The 20,732-nt window shown below is 44.4% G+C and overlaps 1 protein-coding gene across 6 annotated transcripts in view; it reads left to right on the top strand.

Annotated features, from left to right (window-relative positions):
• Window positions 1–20,732, top strand: part of LOC138569611 (sodium channel protein type 5 subunit alpha-like) — a 1,199,462-nt gene that overhangs the window by 1,060,347 nt on the left and 118,383 nt on the right. For 3 of the 6 annotated variants that reach the window (XM_069647738.1, XM_069647737.1, XM_069647741.1), the window contains exon 21: window positions 13,564–13,686. In XM_069647738.1, the coding sequence (XP_069503839.1) occupies window positions 13,564–13,686 (123 nt within the window). Of the gene's footprint in view, window positions 1–12,749; window positions 12,873–13,563; window positions 13,687–20,732 lie in introns of all 6 variants that reach the window. The other 3 variants (XM_069647740.1, XM_069647739.1, XM_069647742.1) reach the window with 1 other exon arrangement.

Genomic DNA, 20,732 nt, shown 5'->3' with positions numbered 1-20,732 from the left:
GCACAGATTTGCAGTTCCAATATGTAAAGGCCAGATCCACGCCACGTTTTCGGGAAATAAACATAAAATACATTTGATTACATTGCATCTAAACGGGAGTTATGTGCACATTTATTGGTTATCTTCAAGACCTGGTGTGGACAGGGTCTGACTAGGCCAGCGCATTGTCTCGGGCACCAATTAAAAAGTGGCCCACAGTTGCAAATGGCAGTTAATTCCTTTTGGGACAGACTGTTTGAAAAGTACCTAAGGGGGAGATTTTTGAAAACAATTGATACAAATTGTACAGTTCAAATAATATTTATGCAGCAACAATGGCCAAAACTACTTGCCGCATAGTGAAATAACTGAGCAAACTAGCCCACGTTGGTCAAAAACGTGGCCAACTTAGATCCAAAAAACTGTCCCAGACTAGCATTTTGTGTTTTGGTTCCGGCATTGGCCTATGGGCCAGGCCGAGCCTGGGTGTGGATGGGAGGCACTCCGGGACTGGTGAGAACGTGCTTCTGTCCCTTTCTGCTTTATCATTTCTCCGGGTTTGTTTCAAATAAACTGGTCACTGGTTTTAATAAAAATTCCAGGAAGACAGCGATCTTTGGGGACGGACACCCAAGATGCCTTCTGCCGTGCTACGTTACATTCTAGAACCTTCTGAATGGCTCCTGGCTTGGCAGCCTGAGTGTGCTCTGTCAGGGCCCTTGTACATTAAGGTGTGTTCCCTGAATATTCAAGAGGGCCTCACAGCAGCCAGGCCTCGGTGGACCAAAGCGCCTTCAAAGACATACGGAAGTATACGCCGCCTGCATTTGCAATCTTTCAAGCAAAAGAGCCTATTACCTTTTGAAATGCTCCTGTTTCTCTCACGAGCAGAATTTCCCAATCGTGCAGGAATCCGCTGTACTTGGCGCACGCTTCGGGAATTCCACGTTGCCTCATCCATGGAATGTGAAAAGGAAAAAGCAGATTGGGAATCACATTGATTTTTTTTTAAAGCAGTGGATACCATCTAATAGAGCTTTTAAATCACAATCTGTCACTGTATGTGCGACCACGTCTATGGACTGTGCGTAGAGACTGGTCAATTCATGGGGCGCGCTGTGAAAGTGCCACCGCTCATCCATTCGTTCTCTCCCAGCGGCAGATGCAACCAACTTGAAAATCATGAAGGCATTTGGTCCCTTGGCTGGTTTTACACTGGTGGTTGGGCCTGGTAAGAAGCGTATACTAAAGAACGATTCGGCATCCTTCTTGCAATTGAGCGCACCCATCCCACCAGGATCAGAGACCGCATGATGCAGAGAAGATCAGTGGTCTAGATGCCCAAAGATATTGGCTGGGCATTTTGAGTATTGGTTTGGCTTATATTGGACGGCCAGGCCTCAGTAAAGACTTGTGTTTTGCGCCTAGGAACACTTGTTTACAGGCGCGTTATAAATGCCATATCATATCAGTACGATCAGAATGTGCAGACTTATTCTTACGGGTATAAGGAACTCTTTGCGGACAAACCAATAGATGCGGGTCCTATAAATCAACACCCACAAAAACACTGGAGTGATCCTTTACCATTTCTCATTTAGAAAAAAAAAACAGAAGATCCTCCCTTGCAGCACTTTTGGAAATCCTGGTTTTGACATTATTCAGTGCCGTGGAAAAGGGGGACCCAAGAGCTCTATCCTCCCGTCCCCCTTCTTGTTTTATAATAACTCAAAGCTCTGTTGCATCGCTATATATTGTAGTCACTGACCTGCAGTAGACCGCATTGGTGACAGTACCAACGATGCATGGATCCCATTACATCACTGTGATGGAGCCATTCGCATGACTTTGGCCATAGAACTCAACCATAACGTCTAGTAGTCCTGCTATTTATGTACATGGGGATCATCTGGTTACCTAGTGGTATCTTTAGAGCGGTAAGGTGGGTCAGGTGAGGGCATAGAGTAATTGGGAGTAGCACCTACATGGTTGCACTTTGTCCATAGGCTACGAGGAAGAAGTTTGTGATCAAGTGGCATAGGGTGCCCTCAAAATATTCCATGATTAGCCCTTAAGGTTGAAGGTTCCCATGGAGACCCAATACATATGCTTATGAAATTGGAGTTGTTCTCGAATATCTCACCAATTAGGAGCAGCAATGAGGCAAGAAGTGTCTTTTCTCAAAGCACATGTTTTAAGAAGATCTTATTCTCAAATCAGGGTATTGTCACCATGTGCTGTGAAAACTTAGGAAAGCCTTCAAGTTTCTTCCATCTTGCGGGTGTCTCAGGAGGGTGTTCCAGGGTTATGGAACTCTGAACCTGGTAGGTTTATGCATACACATCTTTTGTACCTACTCAGGCAGAGGCGCCGCTGTGCTGCCACTGGATATGTTGTTCACCAGCAAATCGTATGACTATTCTTGCAAGATTACTAGGATCCTCGGTTGACTTAACATGTGGCTTTGAGACTGAACAGAACAGGTTACATTGGCAGGGAAGACATACCCTGTGAATGTCCTTTGCACTTCAAGGTCAAATCACATGATCCTTGACAATGTGTCTCTTAGCAACGGGGCTTCATTAACAATCTAAACATTAGGAAGAAAATAAATGGGGGTGTTTAAGGATACATATGATGATCTATGTACTGCCATTCAGTTTAACACTGTTCAGTTCTAAACATTTGTTCTCGCCTCCAAAACCCCAGTATTCTTTGATATATTTATAACCCATGCATTTGTCCATTGCATTGGAAGATTTGCTCCAGTGGCTTTTTCAAGCCACTTCCAAATATGGCAGGTCTACCAATGGCATTTTCTTTAGTTCCCTTGAGTACACAATGACTGGTGTGGTTAGCCATTAGGAGGAACAAGAAGGGGTTTCAAGAGTCTTTTTTTGAGAGAATCAAAAACAATGATTCTATTGGAAATTCTTCTCCTGGTGATATTGTGGTTTCAGTGGAACGAGGGAGTCAATGCCTAGCGCGGGGCTGAGTCTGGAACTGTGGCATGCTGTGGGGCCATTGGAAAGCACTTGGAGGATTGGACGATGGGGCTGCTAGAGATAGTTCCCAGGGATCAGCGTTTAAAGACAAACATTGTTTGCTACCAATGGCATCAGAAGACCACAGTTCGATACCTTCAAGCAGTTACGTACTACATTGATTGATAGCAGTGTTACGCTCACTAGAAATGCAAGGGAGTCCTTTACAGGCGGAGAGGTGCTGTGCAGCTAAATATTTCACTATTTAAGAGTAAACTTAATAATAATATGGAATGGATCAAGAAAGTTAACTAAAGCTGTTCAAATATCATTCATCAAGCAGTGTAGTTTCTCTTAAGTGCAGGAAAACATTTGGAGTCAAGATGTTTTAGTCCTGTTCGTTCATCGTGCCCATCCCCTTGGAACATTTCTAATTAAGTTGGTGCGGGCACAGTACCTCTCACGAGAGCATCCTTCAGAAAGAGGCACTCCTCTCTGTAAACACCATCACCTGTCGCCAAAACATTCTTCTAATTTAAAATGTCTTCTGCAGCACCAACGCGATTTCCCAGAGGAACTTTCCTCAGTTTTGCCGGAATGGAAGTCAGATCTGTTTGCCCAGAGATATCACACCTTAGATGATGCAAACGTTCTCCGAACCTGTAAAGGAATGTTGCCCGCCTAGCCCTGCAAGTCTGCCAATGCTTCTACCTGTTGAACACTTAGGGACCCATTCGGAGACGCACCGTAATGCAAAAGTTCTGGGATAAGTGTCCTGCAATTTTCAACACTATCACATTGTGGCCTGCCGTGGCACCAAATTTAGCATATTGCATGCAATCAGAGGCGTTGAAAGTGGGGGTGGGGGGGCATGAGGGGTCTATAGACCCGGGTCTGTTGGTAGTAGCCCCGGATAGAAGTTCAGGAGCTGCAACCAAAAGGCTAGCTAGCCCGTAGTCCCGAAAGTCCTGACATTAGCATATCCCCGGATCTTTTCCAGACCCAGCAACACCCCTGCATGGAATCATTGCCATTTGGAGGATTTCACAAGCCCACTTTACGCAGTGAACTTGATGTCCTCTGTGTGGTTGCAATGTAGAGGATTGCCCTTAATCATACTGTGCTAGGTAAAACCAAGGTCATCCATCCATTTCTAGCGTGGAAGAGGTACAATGGCAGCTGCCAGTCCACATTTCCACCCTGCTCAAACTCGGGGCGTCACGGGAAGGTTTTCAGGAGCCTGTGTTGAACACAGATTTGGATCTTCCTGAGTTTTGATCACCTTGTGCTTTGAGTTCGTTTCACGCATGGCCCTGCTTCACCATGGTTACCAGAGAGAATGGAGTTTGCAAAATATGACATTAGGAAAATAGAAGTAATAATCAAATGACTGGGGACACTTGAAAACCTGTCAAGACGCCCGTGTCCGAGGGCGTGTGGGAAAAAGATAAAAGGGAACCAGATGAAGCCGCCATTGTGTGACTGTCTAACCCTGAGATTAGAGAGGGGAGCTCCTGTGCGCTTTCATTCCATTTTGCCTCAATGTTGTATTATTGTATTCCGGCGTTACTGCCGGCGTTACTTATTGCAGTCACGCTCTGCAGTTTATCAGTTCGGGGACATTTGAGTCACTGCTTATGACAGTGCTATCCAGATGCGCCGGGCGTTAGTGCACCATAATGTGGGAATAAGGCAAATACTCGGTGCCAGTATTCGAAATAAAAAGCCGTGTTCTGAAAACATGCCCAAGCACATTGAGTTTGCTCCAAAGCAAGTAGTCAGATTGCGTTGATTAGATTGAGAGCTGCTGGCAATCCTCTTTCTGAAAGGGCACTGTCTTCACCCAGTATCCTCTGGCGGCTGGAGCAAGGGTGTCGCGCTGATGCCGTAGCAGTGTCAGTCCCCATTGGCGCCCCCCCCTTCTCATGTGAGTGTGACATACCTTGAGAACCAAAACCTGAGCAGCGAATGAATAATAGTCCGACAACAGTTTACATTTTTTGGAAACACAGATCACAGTTTTTTGGAGCATACAATACAAAGGGGGCAGTCCCAGCCCTAAGGCACCATGGTTCATGACCATCTATACCACAAAACACCTAGCCCCCAAAAAAGTGGGATAAAACTTCAGAACGTTCTGGTGTCCCCTTGCCGACTCCATGCATGTCGCAAGGCACCGGCCATTTGCTCCAGATTGGTGCACAGAGTGCTTCTCCCTCGGGCCACTGCACATAAAGGTGAGGAGTCTCCATTGTCCATAGGGATCCAATGCCCGTCATCCGACTTTGGCTCGAGTACGGCCATCGGGAAACCACCCACGGTTCAAGCCACGGCGTACTCCTCCCTGGCTAGGACTGCCTCTAACACCGCCTGTGACAGAAATGGAACAATTAGTACAAAACAAAGCCAGGAATTTCAGACAAATCTCTTCACACCCACTTACACCTCGATCTCCACTGAAAACATAAAAATTAATGCAACTTGAAGCATGCAAGCATTTTTAAACCTTTTCCCCGACACACACCCCGGCCTATGCTAAAAATTGGAACAAATATAGACCATGAAAGAAGAAGTTTAAAACACTGTCCTTTACACCAACTTACACCTTGATGTCCGCTGAAAATGAAAAATGTATACAAATTGAAGTTTGCCTTGTTCACACCCTGCACTCTGCTAAAGAATTGAAATTTGTACAGCATGAAGTAAGCAATTTAACCCACCTTCCTTTGAACTTACTTACACCTCGATCTACCCTGAAAATGTAAAATTAATACAAATTGAAGTAAGCAATCCTTTGAGACCATTTCCCTTTACCCCCATTGACACCTCCGTCTCTGGTTGAAAAATTGATCAATACCCAACAAATAAAGCCAACCCTTGAAACTATTTACAACACCGCCACTTATACCTTGATCCTCCGTTCAACCTATATTCCACCCTCCCTGTCTTTTCCTGCCTTGATAACTCACACCGTAGTTCAACCAAACTGTGCTCCCCAACCTACCATTGGGTGCGGGTGGGTGGGTAATTCGATGGAGGAGGACTGGGAAAGAGGCCGTTCTCCAGTCCTCCTCCGTATTTGTAGGCAGTTCCAAGGGCTGGCCGGAAATGCCCACCCTGGGGACGCCCGCCCCCACTCGTGATGGAGCGAAAGGGGGAGTGACCTGCCTAGCCACGAGGGGATGGGGGCTGCCAGAGGGGCGCCCACGCTATGTGGGACGTCCCTCGAGCGCCCCCTGCAGGGGCTGGAACATCGCCTGACTTGCTTTGTTCCCGATTCGGTCATTGGCTGCTGCAACAAGGTCATTGCCACAAGTTCTGGGCAGTCAGGGTATTGAGTGCGATTCGCTGCCCATATTTGCAATGATAAACCCGAACTTAAATGAAAATAACTAACATCCAGCTAATTACATGATACCTGGCACGCTAGATTATAGCGCTGTGGGGAGCTTCCTTTCAACAAAGGATCTATGGTTATTTATTTACAAAAGCGTTTTTCAATGGCAAAATCCCATTGAAACACACCTACCTGGTAAGCCCTAAACGCATGGGGCAACCAGCTAGCCAAGTTGCAGCTCAGAGCTCTAAGATGTGCGCCTCCCTAAAAATAATAATATTATATTAACACAAATATGCTTTGAAGAACAATTGCTTAATCAATGTTCACGTGTTATTTCATTGGTTACAAACAATGTACACAACTCTCCAACCGTAGAGTAACAATTTAACCCAGAATGCAGCCAACACTTGTTGTGCACTCCTCTGGCCTTTTCAGGGCTGAAATAATACAAATTTAGACACACGTTTGTTTCAGTTTCAGAAACATTGAACACTGGCATTTGCTTTTCAGATAAAATCCTACTGAACTAATACTGCTAAACGATCACTTATTTTACGTATCTAAAAAAGAACTTTGAATACGTAACTCTGTAGGGGCGGGTGAGAAAACGAGGCAAAGTTCAGGCAACTTGCCTTCAGGTCTAGCAATCTTTTACATGTTTCCATTCCCTAACCATTGATATCACAAATATTTTTAGAGACACCTGTTGGCCTTCTTCAAACATATTCCCCCAATCTCAAAACCTGAAACATGCCATCAGTAAGCTTCTGCTGGAAATTGTGGGCATGCAGCACTGAGGCGTTTCAGCAGCACATTGTCTCATCTAGAATTGAGGCTTGGGTCTATTTGACCGAAAACATGTGACCTAATCACATTTGATCGAATGTATTTGACCTTTTTTCGTTCTAGAATGCAAGGTCATCCCAAACAACCCCCAACTTCTCCTCAACCTAATCTATACCCCTACCAACCCATATATATATATATATATTTAATTACATTTTGACCAAAAAAAAGGTCAACATAATTCAATCAAATGTTTAGGTCAAATGTTTTTAGGTCAATACTGCTAATACCAGAATTGAGAGGCGAGCTTAGGGAAGTCCACAGTAAGTTCATTGGTAAGAAGATCACAATGACTACTGCAATCAGATTTCCAGCAGAAACATATTGAAGGTGTTCATAGGATTTGTAATGGAGAAATGTGTTGAAACGAAGACCACTAAAGCAAGTCTAATCTGAAGCATCAGAGGGTGTGTTTATCTCAAAAATCTTTGATCTATAATAAGACAAAGATCAAATCTTGTCATTGAACAGCTATTCTGGGCAATTATTCAGTTTTGGATATGGAACCACGTCAGAGGTAGGTTTCTCTGAAAGCTACACATTGTCTGATGGTTGTTTAATTTTTGAACCCGTCGCTACAACTTTAAGAATGAGATGTTGTTTTTGAAAAGGTATGTTATTCGTGACATACGTAAGAGAAAGGATCTTTTCAAGCTATTTCTTCAGGATGATTTTATCAATACTATTATGCTAAAAACATTTTTTCGTGAATATTTTTAATTATTTCAGCCTTGAAAAGGCATGGAGGACAGCGCAAAACATCTTCCCTCTAGAACATGAAAGGGTTGGTCAGGTTCTGGCCTTCGATTGTGCTTTGACTGTCTAATAAGGGCCCACAGGGTGCAAGTGACCTTAACAATTCTTGTTGGGTGACTAGAGGCCACAAATGTCAAGTTAGCGGTGTTAGGCAATCTGGAACTGCTTGACCCGGAAGTGGCCTCTGTGGGGGCTTCCGCTGTTCTCGATTGTTCTCTGAGAGTTTCCATGGGACTTGAGCAGGACATTTGTGGCAGTAACAGGTAAATTGCGAACTTGTCCCATTGAAAAGGCATGTGCGCAGATTGCGTCGTGACTGCAGTTTGTGGCCATGTATATCTGAAGGCGTTTTGGAGGGAAGTTTTTTGCAACATCCATTAACAGCATGAGGGTGTCTGAATGCAGAGAGATGGACCAATATTGCCAAGAGAGACACTTCCAAAAACACATGCCGGCTATCCTGATTCACAAGAGCATCCTGTTATTTCTTGCCAGGATCACACCTTTGCCATCTTCCAACCTAGAGTAAAACAAATTTGGAGCGCAGGTAAATCTACAGAGAAGAATTCAACTTTAATGGACGGTAAAACCTGATTTCTCATGAAATTTGGTTTAATTTCCCCTGATGTTTAACACCGTTTTCGGGGAAAATGTGTAAGCAAAGTTTTCTCTAATCACCTTCCCTTAGGAACGTTCCCCGCCAGGGACTTTTGCGGGTGGAGAAGTGCCCCTTTTTTGTGCGTGCGGATATAGGTGCAAATACTGCTCGGCAATGTAGGATTCTTTGTGAATCATCATGCTCGCACAATTTGCGTCTGATCACAGGAGCTAAATACACGCCTCAGGGAAAGATATGATCCACTGGTGAAATTGCCAGCTGTGCTCCCAGGAGACCCGAGATATATACACAATTACAGCTGGATAGTTATCAACTACAGGGATATATTCCATCGATGAGTTATGAGTGAGATGTGGAATACGAGAGCCAAGGTCCAATTGTCTATATTACTTATGATAAGTCATTTATAACGCACCTGTACGCAAGTGTTTCTAGGCGCGACAAGACAAGGGAGGGAAGATAGAGGGAGGACAAGAAAAACGATCTTACTAGGCCATGTGACATTCAGATTGTGCAAGTGCGACAGCTCCAAAGTGCAGGGGGAGGGAGAGTGGAAGTGCCTGGGAGAGGGAAGAGGGAAGTGCGATCAGGGCAACATTGCTCAGAGTAAGTACAGCCAGGGCAGCACGGCTCTCGGTAAGTGCAAGTAGGCAGGGGACTGTAGAGGTTACAGTTACAGCCCCTAAGTGCGCAGTGGCCCGAAGGCAGTGCAGGGGAGACTGAACATGCTTGAACTTGTAACTCCAGGGTAAAATCCAGCCTGTAGTTGAAAGCTACCCATTTGTATTTTCATGTTGTGTATGCCCTCCTGCATCCCCTTTTGACAACTTGTGCTGTCATTATGCAGCAAGGCAATGGAGGAATGAGTGGACTATATACCACATTCATATAATACCAGGTTCTCTCTCACCCCTCATCAACCCAAAAAGAAGCAAAGCATATATCCGGCCGAGAATATGCCATATCCCCCTGCTATGAAGTCACAAGAGTTCATTATGAAATCCATCATCCTCTGCCAGGAAGCCACAGTGGGAGGATAGGACCTTCAGGAAGGGAAACAGTTGCTAATGGTTCCCTGTGGACACCATACACAAACATCCCTTCTTCCCCACTTACTCCGGCCCAATCACATTATCCGACTCAACACCATTTCTCCCATCTGCTTAACATACATGGAAGAGCACATTCACCACTGAAGGAATTACCCTGTACACAGATCTTCCTCCTAAACGTACATGTTCATTCCTTCGATGAAGTAGTCATTTTCTCAACACATCGCGCCAGCCCTCTTGTTTTCAACGCTAATTCCAATAGCACAGAAAGCATGGCTTTTTAGCTGCTGCGTCTGATCTTGATCACGCACATTTGACTCCATGCTCTTGCTTTATATGTCCCATGTCATCTGTGTGGCTGTGAAAGTGACTGAAGTCTTTTTATCTACATCCAAGTAACAATTGTATGTGCCTTAAGATTTATTTCATTCTCGCTTTATGAGGGAGCCGATATGCGCCACCCCCTCTTTTTGTTAAAATCTATTCGTTATTGCTATAACGGCACTTTAAGATCATGACTTTTGGAAGGCCAGTGACTTAACACTTATGTAATGACATGTCCCAGTTTCAGTTCTTATTCATTGTCACCTGGCATCTTATTCATGGCTCTAGTCCCAAAAGTGAAGCAAGACCTCACCATGATGAATTGAGCGGTGCTGGACAATAAGATGTACCCTACTTGTTATATGTCCCACTTACATGCCACTCACTGGCATTACATTTAGGAACAGCTCCCTCCACTAGCCTTGCCCGCTTTAATGTAAAGAGAGAGAACGCATATGATTGGCCATCTATTGGGCATAGCCATTTGAGCTTTGAGCAGGGTACTGGTCGGCCAGGAACTGAAATAGCTATTGAAAATGTCCTCCTGGCACGTGCGCTGGGACGATTATTCTAATATCTAGAAATCTAGAGTTCTGATTCATGGCAAAACTCTAGATCTCTGATTCATGGGAGTAACTGGTTGGCTGATATCCAGCTATCTGGCCCATAGCGACAGTTGCTTGGTTAGGGTGGCTCCTGTTTATTGAATGGAGCACATCAAGTGGCCTGGCCTGGCCCTTAGGTTTCATTTCTATATTAAAGCCCTAAAGGGGCAACATTTTTGTTTTAATTTACACCACCTTATTGCCACCCCACTGCTGCATTCTAAGCTTAGGGATCAGTTATGGACCAATTAGGCTGATTCATAAAGAAGCTACTCTGGCTTACTCTCTACTAAAACCTGGACAGGACTATTTGGTTCACAGACTGGTTACTATGAGTACCTCTGACTTCTGGCTTACTCACAGTCCGTCAGAAGTCAGTCACAGTTACTCATAATAACCTCTTTGGGAATGTATTTATTTATCTATGTATTCATTTATTTTTATTGGGCATTTGTATGGCGCTTATTCAGCAAGAATTGTGTTTCAAAGCGCCCAGAATCGCATAACCCTCCCCGGGTTTAAATCAAGATTACATCAGAGTAACTGAGTGTAACTTCTTTGAGAATAGAACCCCTTCCCCCAGGTCTTTCTGGAATAACACTTGTTCTTGTGAATGCACAAACAGGGTCGCACTAGAAACAGTACATTCCCCATAGTCTCTCAAGTCTGAAAGAAACCTTAAGCCACAGGTTAAGGCGCAATCGACTAATGCATGACCCTTCTGAACTTGCACATTCCCACATTCCAGGGTATTTAAGCCTTGTTCATACTCATTACACGGGCTCTCTCATTTTTGTCTAATTTTGAAGGACTGAGGGCCTGATTCATGGAACGGTTAGCGCGGTGCAAAGTGACTTTGCACTGCCAATAAACACGTTCCACCGGGTCTTTTCACAGAGCGGTGCAAAGTATATTTATTCGGTGCAAAGTCACTTTGCACTGCAAAAGTACTCTGAACAGCGCTAAATGTGCCTAATTCACAGTGCAAAGAGTTTCTTGCAGCGCGAAGTGACTTTGCACAGCAAAAATACACTTCGCACCGCTCTGTGAACTAGACCCGGTGGAACGTGTTTATTGGCAGTGCAAAGTAGGCCCTAAGGATTACACCCTAAATTATGAAGGATAATTCAGACGTGGCCACCTCGTGAGGCACAGCTTTTCTTCACCAGTGGAGCCCAATAAGGCAGAGACCAGAGGCTGGGCTTCCTGTTGCGACACTGGTTCTGCGTGAAATTGCTTAGCATGTTGGTGCTGGGTTCCCCTTGTGGGTGGGAGCATATTGTTATGCAAATGGATACATCTGCTCTGGTAATTACAGTGCATTAAAACATGCCTGTAGATCCCGCCCGGCCCCCGAAATAGCTATTTAGGCTATGTTGCTACTTGGAAAAGGGACTCTCACAATTTATTGCCATAAGGTCTGCGATAGCGAACAATACAAAACCCTCTGATTAGATATAAGTGGCTGGCAACGTTGATGCCAACAGGGTGCTAACAGCAGGATCTATGGGATCACATATAATTGCAACGGCCGAAAATGCCGACTTTAAAAAAAAAATGTTTTTAATTAAACCCTCTTTACACCACATAGATATGCAGGGGGAGACCCTCACACTCCCCCCATATTACTATAATATCCCATACCCCCACATATATATGTGGTTAAAGGGGGTGTTTAAAAAAAAAAGTCGGCCATTTCGGCCGTCGCAATTGTGAGGGTGACATCTTGGGCCATTTCCCTAACAGCATAGCTGCAGTAGTGCTCATCTTTCAAACTGGTTGGCGGTGCACACTTCACTGTCTTGTAAAATGAACCTTTTCTGACATTCTTCCCACTTATAGGGCAGGTAGGTTTTATTAGCATTCTTTTTTCCTAACCCCTCATTCTCTGTGCAAGACCTGTATTTCTTCTTAAAGAAAGGAGTAGCATGTATCTAACTGCACTGCAGCGGGACATCATCTGGCATGGCTTCAGACCAGAGACTGTCCTGGTTTGATTGCCTTTTAGACATCATCTTAAAGTGAGCCACAAACAGTTTCCTTCTAACTTGTTAAATGGGGAAGGTCCACAAATGTTAAAATGCTTTTCCAGAATCTGGTGGATCATGGGGTGACCTCTTTGAGCTATCCCTCTGGCGGCATCGCCAGAGTGACATTTCCGATGTGTTATGTTCAGGCCACGTTGCCGCCTTCACCTCCGTGTTCACGTGATCGATAATCTTGAATTCCATTTGATCTGCACAGATTTCTGTCATTTGCCTGACGGCAACAGCTCTTGATTATGGAGACCTGAGTGCCATGAAATCTCTCAGAACGCTGAGGGCACTAAGACCTCTCCGAGCCCTGTCCAGATTTGAAGGCATGAGGGTAAGGGTAGCTTTCAGTGTTCCTATGTTTCGTTTAACATTTGTGCTTTTTCCCGTAGGTTATAACAATGCATTTTTTCTTTTCACAGGTTATTAAACAGAAAGCCTTAGAAATGGGCCCATTAAGGCACAATCTTAAGCATGTGCATAATTCTTTCCAGCTGTAAGATTTCCGTCACCATCTTAAATGTGTGGCTTCCCGTCCCTTTGTACAGGTGCCCAGGATAAAAATCGAAGATTGACTTTCCAGAATCAAAATTGGTCCTGGTTGGGCCATGCTACAAGAGAACTAGATCACTTAGTCAGTAACATTAGCTTTCAAACATTATTGCATGATCCTAAGGGGAAACAACCAGAATGCCTCCATTTTGAATTGGGATGCAACCTTTTGTTCTGGATACCAAATAAAGAGGGACTCACTGCATCTATCCGAGTACAAAGCATAAAACTGCCACAAAAACATGACCCATTTCCAAACAGAACTCTGAAACTGAGTCACTTACGATGGAAAGAATTCTGAATATGTCTAAGTTGAGTCTTCATGGCCATTGTGAAGTAACCACTTTCCTCCATACAGGCTGGAGTTTCCGCATTGAGGATCCACATTTCTTCACAGCAGAGGCACATGGAAAAAGAACATCTGGGCAGCCTGACTGTAACAGTCTTGGATCTCCCTTTGTATTTCCTTTCAGGTCTCTTTAGTAAGCCTTGTGGCTGCGGTACTTGGATACGCTGAAATTGGCCCCATTAAGTCCCTCAGGACCCTCAGAGCATTGAGGCCGTTAAGAGCACTATCACGATTTGAAGGGATGAGGGTAAGATTGCACCGCACGACCCGAGGTGATTGGGACACATGACCTTGGGCTGCTTTCATCTTTGGTTTAAGTTGTCTTGGAGGTTGCCGTGTGGGAAAGCAGTCACTTGGTCATGTGGTTAGTGGTAGTTCTATCTCCTCTTCTTTGTAGCAGAGTTTCATGATGTCATTCAGCGGTAGCATCTGTGATTGTCCGTGGGTGCGTATCCTACATTCCTACGCTTGCTGCGTAACTCCACGTCCGGTTGCAGTCTGAACTGATGCTTGGCTATTCAAGGTGTCTGGATGTACAAAGCATCTCATTTGAAACCAACCACTCAAGGCCTAGGCAAAAATGTCTAGCGCAATTTTAAGTTTCACACCAACACCAAAATTTGAGTAGACCAACGGTTCTGTGGAAAAGATCTTTAACTGTATGAGCCGGTGTTGCGGATATCACCCACGGTCGATACCATGTCCTACCAATTTCATTCCACACCACATTGCATTCAAAACAACCTAAAACATTTCAGAAGGGGTATGGCAACCCAACCTACAAACGCCTCTTTGAATCCGCAGTTGTTGGATAGACCTCGGATGCAGCCAAACTTTCGAGCTGTACCTAAATTTGCAGTTATTTTTCTCACTTATCTTGTCTAATCAAATGATCAAATATAGAATCCATGCTTTGTGGTCCTTAATCTGAACAGTATTGGATTACATATGCTTTCCTCTGAAATACAGTTTCATTTTGATCTAGCATGTTAGGATTAGTGACATAGTGGCCTAGCAAAGCCTCTTGGGCTTCCGGCTTCATCTTGCATGACTCTCACTCGGCTGTCCATCTCTACATTCTCATGTCTCCATTCGAGGGATCTGTGTCCACTGGTTTGCATTGCTGGTAACATGATGAGACCACACCTTTGATGCTATTATGAAAATGTATTTTCACCCTCCTCGCGCAGCAGCGAGCGATGCCGAATGTTGGTGGTATCACCAGAAATTACACACAGTCGCTTTGCCCACTGTGCCACAAGGCATGCTTACTGACTGCTCGCCTGAGGTCAGGCAGAATTTCATGGACTCTTGTGCTTCGTGGCGCCGCACTCAAACCTTTTGAGTTCATCGCGCGATGGCTGCCGCCATTAAAACACGATGGAACCACTTAGTATAATATCAGTTGCCAGTGTGGCTCTGGATGCCACATTTCTGCGCTTGGGTGATTCTAAACTGAGATGAAGGTAGCATAAAGCAGGAGTAAACATGATTACACACGCTCATAAACACATTTTAAACAAGCACTGGCAATGCCAACCGTTTGGACTTATGTGCCAGGCACTGCCGTAGAGGTTTTTACTGGCCATCAATTGTAGCAATTACAAAATGCTGTGAATACTTGGGCCCATAACAGCATTACCTGGGACATGCCTAGTACTCATACACAAGCCAAAACTGTTGTTTTTGCCAATGCTTGTTTTAAAAAGGACTTCAGTGAAAGACAGGCATAGTGCTTATAAACCTAGTAACTGAATTGTAGACCTAGTTAAGACATTTGTTTCTTACACCAGTATTGAGTTTACAGCTCCAATTATATTTTTAACTCTCAGCCGATTGCTTTGAAAAAACACAGGCACGCACTTTGAGCGCACTTTGAGCGCACCATTTAATGGCAAGGGTTGATAACGCTATCTCAAAGAGATCCCAGGAGGATGTGTTTTAGGCAAGGCGGGGCAGGAACTGGGTGGGAATGGCCATAGGGATTGGCATGGCCATAGGCAGTCAATGAGTGGGTAAATAACCAAACAGCACCTACACGCTTTGGGTGCCTCCGCCTATGGCATTCCTCCACAGCTGTACGCGAATGCAATAGCTCTAGTGCCACCTAATAGCAAAAATAAAAAATGACTATTCACAAAATGCGTGCATGTCTGGTGACATGTGACTTCGACTGTAGTTGCAAGTTTTAAAGACTTGCATTCATTTCAGGGGCTCTCGGAGAGACTCTTCTCCTCCCCTTGCACTCAGTAGCTTGGAGGGCAGCCTGCCACAGCTAGGGAACTGTGTATAGGGTCAGCTAGGCTCTCAGGTGTCCACGCACGGTATCTGCAGGCACATAATGATAACAGTCCCACGTTGAACCAGACCATCCTCGAACACAGTGGGCAAAGCCCAGTAGTGCATTACAATATATGTAGCGGGGGGGGGGTGTCGGGGGGGGCTGCCGATGGGGTGGGAGAAGGGTTGCAGGACATGTAGAACTGGAGACTGCAGCCCGATGGGAGAGGACGTAGAAGGGGGGCATAGCAGTGTTTAGAGGGAGTGCCTTGCCACACCCCAAATCAGACATGAACATATCCCTCTGTGACTTTTGAATCTGTGACCTGTACATATTTTGGAGTCACTTTTTGGGGAGTTTGCCCTGGCTTAGTCATTAGCTGCGTTAAAAGCGTGTTCTGGTTTAAGGGGTTGTCATTAAGCAGGGAACATCTACTGTATTTTCGAGTGCAATGCATGCAGCCAGGCGTCCAAATCCCCACGCAGACCCAGCACCCCACCTTTCAGTGGGAACCTGCGGTTGGCATGCCCAGTGCATTTATGATGTTAGAACACGTCTAGTGTCTCAACATGTGCTCGGTGCTGTTGGATCAGTTGTAGTCGTGCCCCAGGCTCGCCAATAGTGGCATATGCCCATCTGTTTATCGCAGAAGTTATCAGCCCAGCAAAACAACAATGCAAATACACAAACTGCAAAATACACCATCACATCAACCAAAACATCTGCGCACATGTTTTAAAATGCCTTTAAACACATTCTCCAGATACATGCTAATCATCCAAGATGGAGTTCAGACTGTAACAACTGATTTGGTCCAACCCTCATAGCCGCTGGAAGATAATGTTCCAAGTGCCCTCTAGCAACATTGGGGGACAGAATATAAACAATCTGCTGGTTGGCCTTGAGTACATTTCAGAGATCTTAATATAGGGGATAAATGACCCCCCTACTGTAGCTGATATGGATATTACAAGCCACCAAGGAGTGTGAGCAAATGGTTCCTTTATAAGGTAACCGAGCTCTGAGTTGACTTGCAATGTCCTTTTTACGCACAGTAGGGGATATTGTATTCCTTACAATACATGGCAATACACTGTCATCCCCTTTAATACCTGGCCTCTTTCTTAACCCCTTAAGTGCCAAGGATGAGTATGCTTGTCCTTTTTGTATAGACTTGCATAATAGTCTGGCACTTTTAATGAATTGCAAAATAACAAATTAAATAAACTCTTAAATTGGTAAATATAAACCATCAAAGTAAATTCTGGGAGTGCAGCCACCAATATCTGCCCCAACTCCACAACGACTGGCAGGAATAGGACAAGAGGAGGCAGCAAAACACAGAATGAACCCCCATTTCAGTGGAACACCCGGGGTGCTCATAGCAATCGTTCAGCCCAAGTGGGCATACGAGAATACGAGAATATGAATGCTTCAGTTCCCAGAGTATACCCAATACTGCATATCTCTACCACAGAGACCTAAAGCAGAGCATATATACAGCCATTATGAGCTCGCGCTGACATCTAAATTATATGGAACATCAGTCAAACCCCAAACTTGATGCTAGAATACAAACAATGCAGCGCAATTGGGCAAAGAGACACGTATATATACACACAGATACAAAATGAAAAAAATAGAATTAAAACTATCAGTTGCATAGGGTCTCATGATATCGATCCACATTGATTTATTTGAAATTAAGCCGAAGAAATGGACAATCATATTTTTTATACAATCAAACCATATATATATAGATATATTATATAAAACACCATCAAAGTTATGGTGGGTTTAAAAAGGTTTGAAGAAAAACCTTTCACCTTAAATGTGAAAGTCAAATGATCCATTTGAGCTATAGCTCACATGCCGCAGCACCACCTAGTAACCATTGGTGTTCGGGATTCGGCCATCCGCACGGTGGGTGTCCGCTCACTTGGGCTTTTTGAAATGTTAAATGAATGATGGTAGATTAACCTCCAGAAAATGTGTGGGGCTAATCTGCACACATTTCCCTATGCTCCCCGCATGACATACGCATAGACATGTATACTCAGGCTGGACACAGCCTACAGGTGCAGTCCCCCTGTCATATTTAGTTGGGATATGAAAGCCAGTACACCATGTCATCTCAGAAGGGGAGGGCAAAACCTTCCCCCTGCCATGGCCAGCCTAATTAACTAACAAAGGCGCCATGGATCTGTCCTGTCCTTTTGGCTGCAGACAACTACATATCTGGTTTCACCTTTATTAGGGACCATCCGTGCAGTATAGTCCTGACAGCCTTGTAGTTGGAGCTCAGGGGCATGTTTAGCAAACACTAGCAAAGTTAGAGTGTTTTAAAAAGGCTTGAAAACAAACCTTTCACCTGAAATGTGAAAGTCAAGTAATCAATTTTAGCCAAGCCACAGATGCCATATATGTTTTTTTAACTGCACATAGAGAACAACATGTATTTATTCATGCATGCTTGCCAACATGACCATTCCACTCTGGAGATGCTAGTCCAGTTCTAACCTTGGCTTTGCAGTCTTGGAAATGTAGTCCTGTGCATTCACATTATAAAGTCCTAACATGCAAAGGAAAAAGAAAATGACTGTGCCAGCTTCTCCCAAATGCAATGGGGCATGATGGCATTCATGCATATGTGCATTTGATACATGCGCTAACAAATGCAAGACGTTGTCATTTCAATGCACCAGGATTAACGCAATCCACCCCAAAAATCACTCCTGTTTTCTGTTCCCATAATTAAACCATTGCGTATAAATGTAGAACATTAGACAGGGAGAGGAGTGGATCCTGGAAAGAACATCCACAGGCTCTCTAAGAATACACTTGGACTGGCTCCCAATCCTTCTTAATGAGGTAAACAATAATTAACTCGATTCTTAATGAGACATTGTCAATGGGAAGCAGGCTTGCTCTGCTTTCCTGCCAGTGCAACTGTGTCTAGTAATTACTTGTTTAGAGTCAAGCACAGCAGCTTTTACATGAGTCTACCCACCAAATGCCGCTCTTGGCAGGCCTCTTCAGTGGAATATCTCTGCAACACACAGATATTGAGGACTGTGTAACTGGGGGAATTATGGTGCTTGCTTACAATCATTCTGTAATATTGAGAACTGTCATAACCCTGGCTGATAAATACAAACAAAAAAAATACAGAACTGCATTACCCCTCTCAAAGGTATGAGTTGAATTGCTCCAAACCCTAGCCACAGTTATGGCACGCTTAAGGACTTAATATGACAATGGTGCTAACATAAACATATCATTTGGAATTGTAAATTGTAATTGGTTATTTATAACGCTCGTAATAGCCAGATGTTTCTAAGCGCGGAGCAGGGGATCGAATCAGTGTTGCTCTGTGTGGTCTTGCTTCGAAGTCAAGCGCATTGCCCCTGACCTATCCTCCTAGCCAGGGGTGAATACCACTTGCTTTTAAAATAACTTGTAAGTCATTTACCCCATATGGAGTACTTTCTATGCAAATCATGCAGTGAACATCCAAGGAAAATGCAGCTCATAATTATATGGTATTTAAAAAATAAAAGCTATTTCAAATCTCATGATTTACAGTTAACGCCAAACACATAATGAGTCCTTTAGTTGCAACCTGGAATAACCTTTACCTGTCACAGAGAGTCATCTACAGAATGATATGTCGTGGGGTTGTCAGGGGCATCGAACCAAATGTTGAAATCTCACAGTAAAGGGAGTGAGGGGTGTGTGATCAGTATGGCAGGGAGGGAGTTGCAAAGGGCATTGGCAAAGTGTCTGTCATATTTATTTATTTATTTATTTGACATTTGTAAGGCGCACTTAGCCCAGAGGCATCATGGCGCACATGCTTAAGTATATGGTTACAGGGTGTTACTGGTATATCAAGCCAGTTTCACGATACAGGTTACTTAGGTACTGTTACATGTTAACAATGTGTTATTGGTGCTACATGGATTGGAAAATTCATATTACTTATAAGCAATTACATTCCCATGGTAGAAGCAGACAGATGTACAGTTAGTTCAAAGTCAGGTGTGTGTGAGTGAGGAATGTGTACTTGGCTGGTTTGCTGGGCCCTATTGGGAGCCTAGGGTAAATTGGATTTCGAGGTAATTCTGTCCTTCTTATATATAGTGTAACCCTCCGGCCGAGAGAGCTCGTGAGAGAGTGGGGCCTGAGGCAGAATGGAGCCAGGTTTCAGTAATAGCCAGTAGGTCTAGATCCTGGACTTTGATGAGGTCTGCTATGTCTAGGGCGTGGGCTGTGATTGATCTTGCATTGATCAGGGCTCCTTTCAAGTTTATCACTGAGTCAGTGTCATCAGGTATTGAGGTGTGTGTGTGATGGGGTGTAGGGTTTTGTACCTTTTTTGTGGTTGAGTTAGATGGTTGTTTAAGTGTTGGTATTGAGTTAGTGAGTCTTGTCAATGGTAGTCTACTGTTAATTTCAGTGGATAGCATCTGAGCTGGGGGCTCTAAGGTCTGGTGTTTAGCGGATAATTGCTGGGTGGTTGGTGTCGTGGGTCATGTACAGTCACATGTATTCCCACTTGTATGGTGGTGGGGCGTCCGCGAAAAAAAGTCTGTATTTTCTTATATGGCCAGTTATGGGTTGGGTAAGCTGAGTTATGAGCAGTACGGATGGACAGGAAGTCTCTCCAGTGGGTGCCGGGTAGATAGTTTGAGGTAGGAGGTGTAATGATGACATGGGAAAGGGCTTGCAGTGGGGATGAATGGTAATGGACAAGGGAGGGGATAATGACGTGCGCAAAGTAGTCTGGCAAAGCCGTTTTCAACGTAGATGAAAGAACCATGTGTGCACGTGGTATCTCTTGGGCTATATTAGGCCATCATTAATGTTAGTAGGACACTGGTGATGGGCATGGTTGGCAGAGCTCTGAGCAGGATCATTTATGACTAGGTGATAGACAGTATTCGGAAGGCTAAGCAATAGGCAGTGAGTAAACTGGTCAGGCACGGTTGGCTAGGCAGTTCAGATACATC

The sequence above is a fragment of the Ambystoma mexicanum genome, chromosome 2q (assembly GCF_040938575.1).
Source record: "Ambystoma mexicanum isolate Mex_15411 chromosome 2q, UKY_AmexF1_1, whole genome shotgun sequence".
Lineage (NCBI taxonomy): Eukaryota > Metazoa > Chordata > Amphibia > Caudata > Ambystomatidae > Ambystoma > Ambystoma mexicanum.
This window is presented reverse-complemented; position numbering and strand designations above follow the sequence as displayed.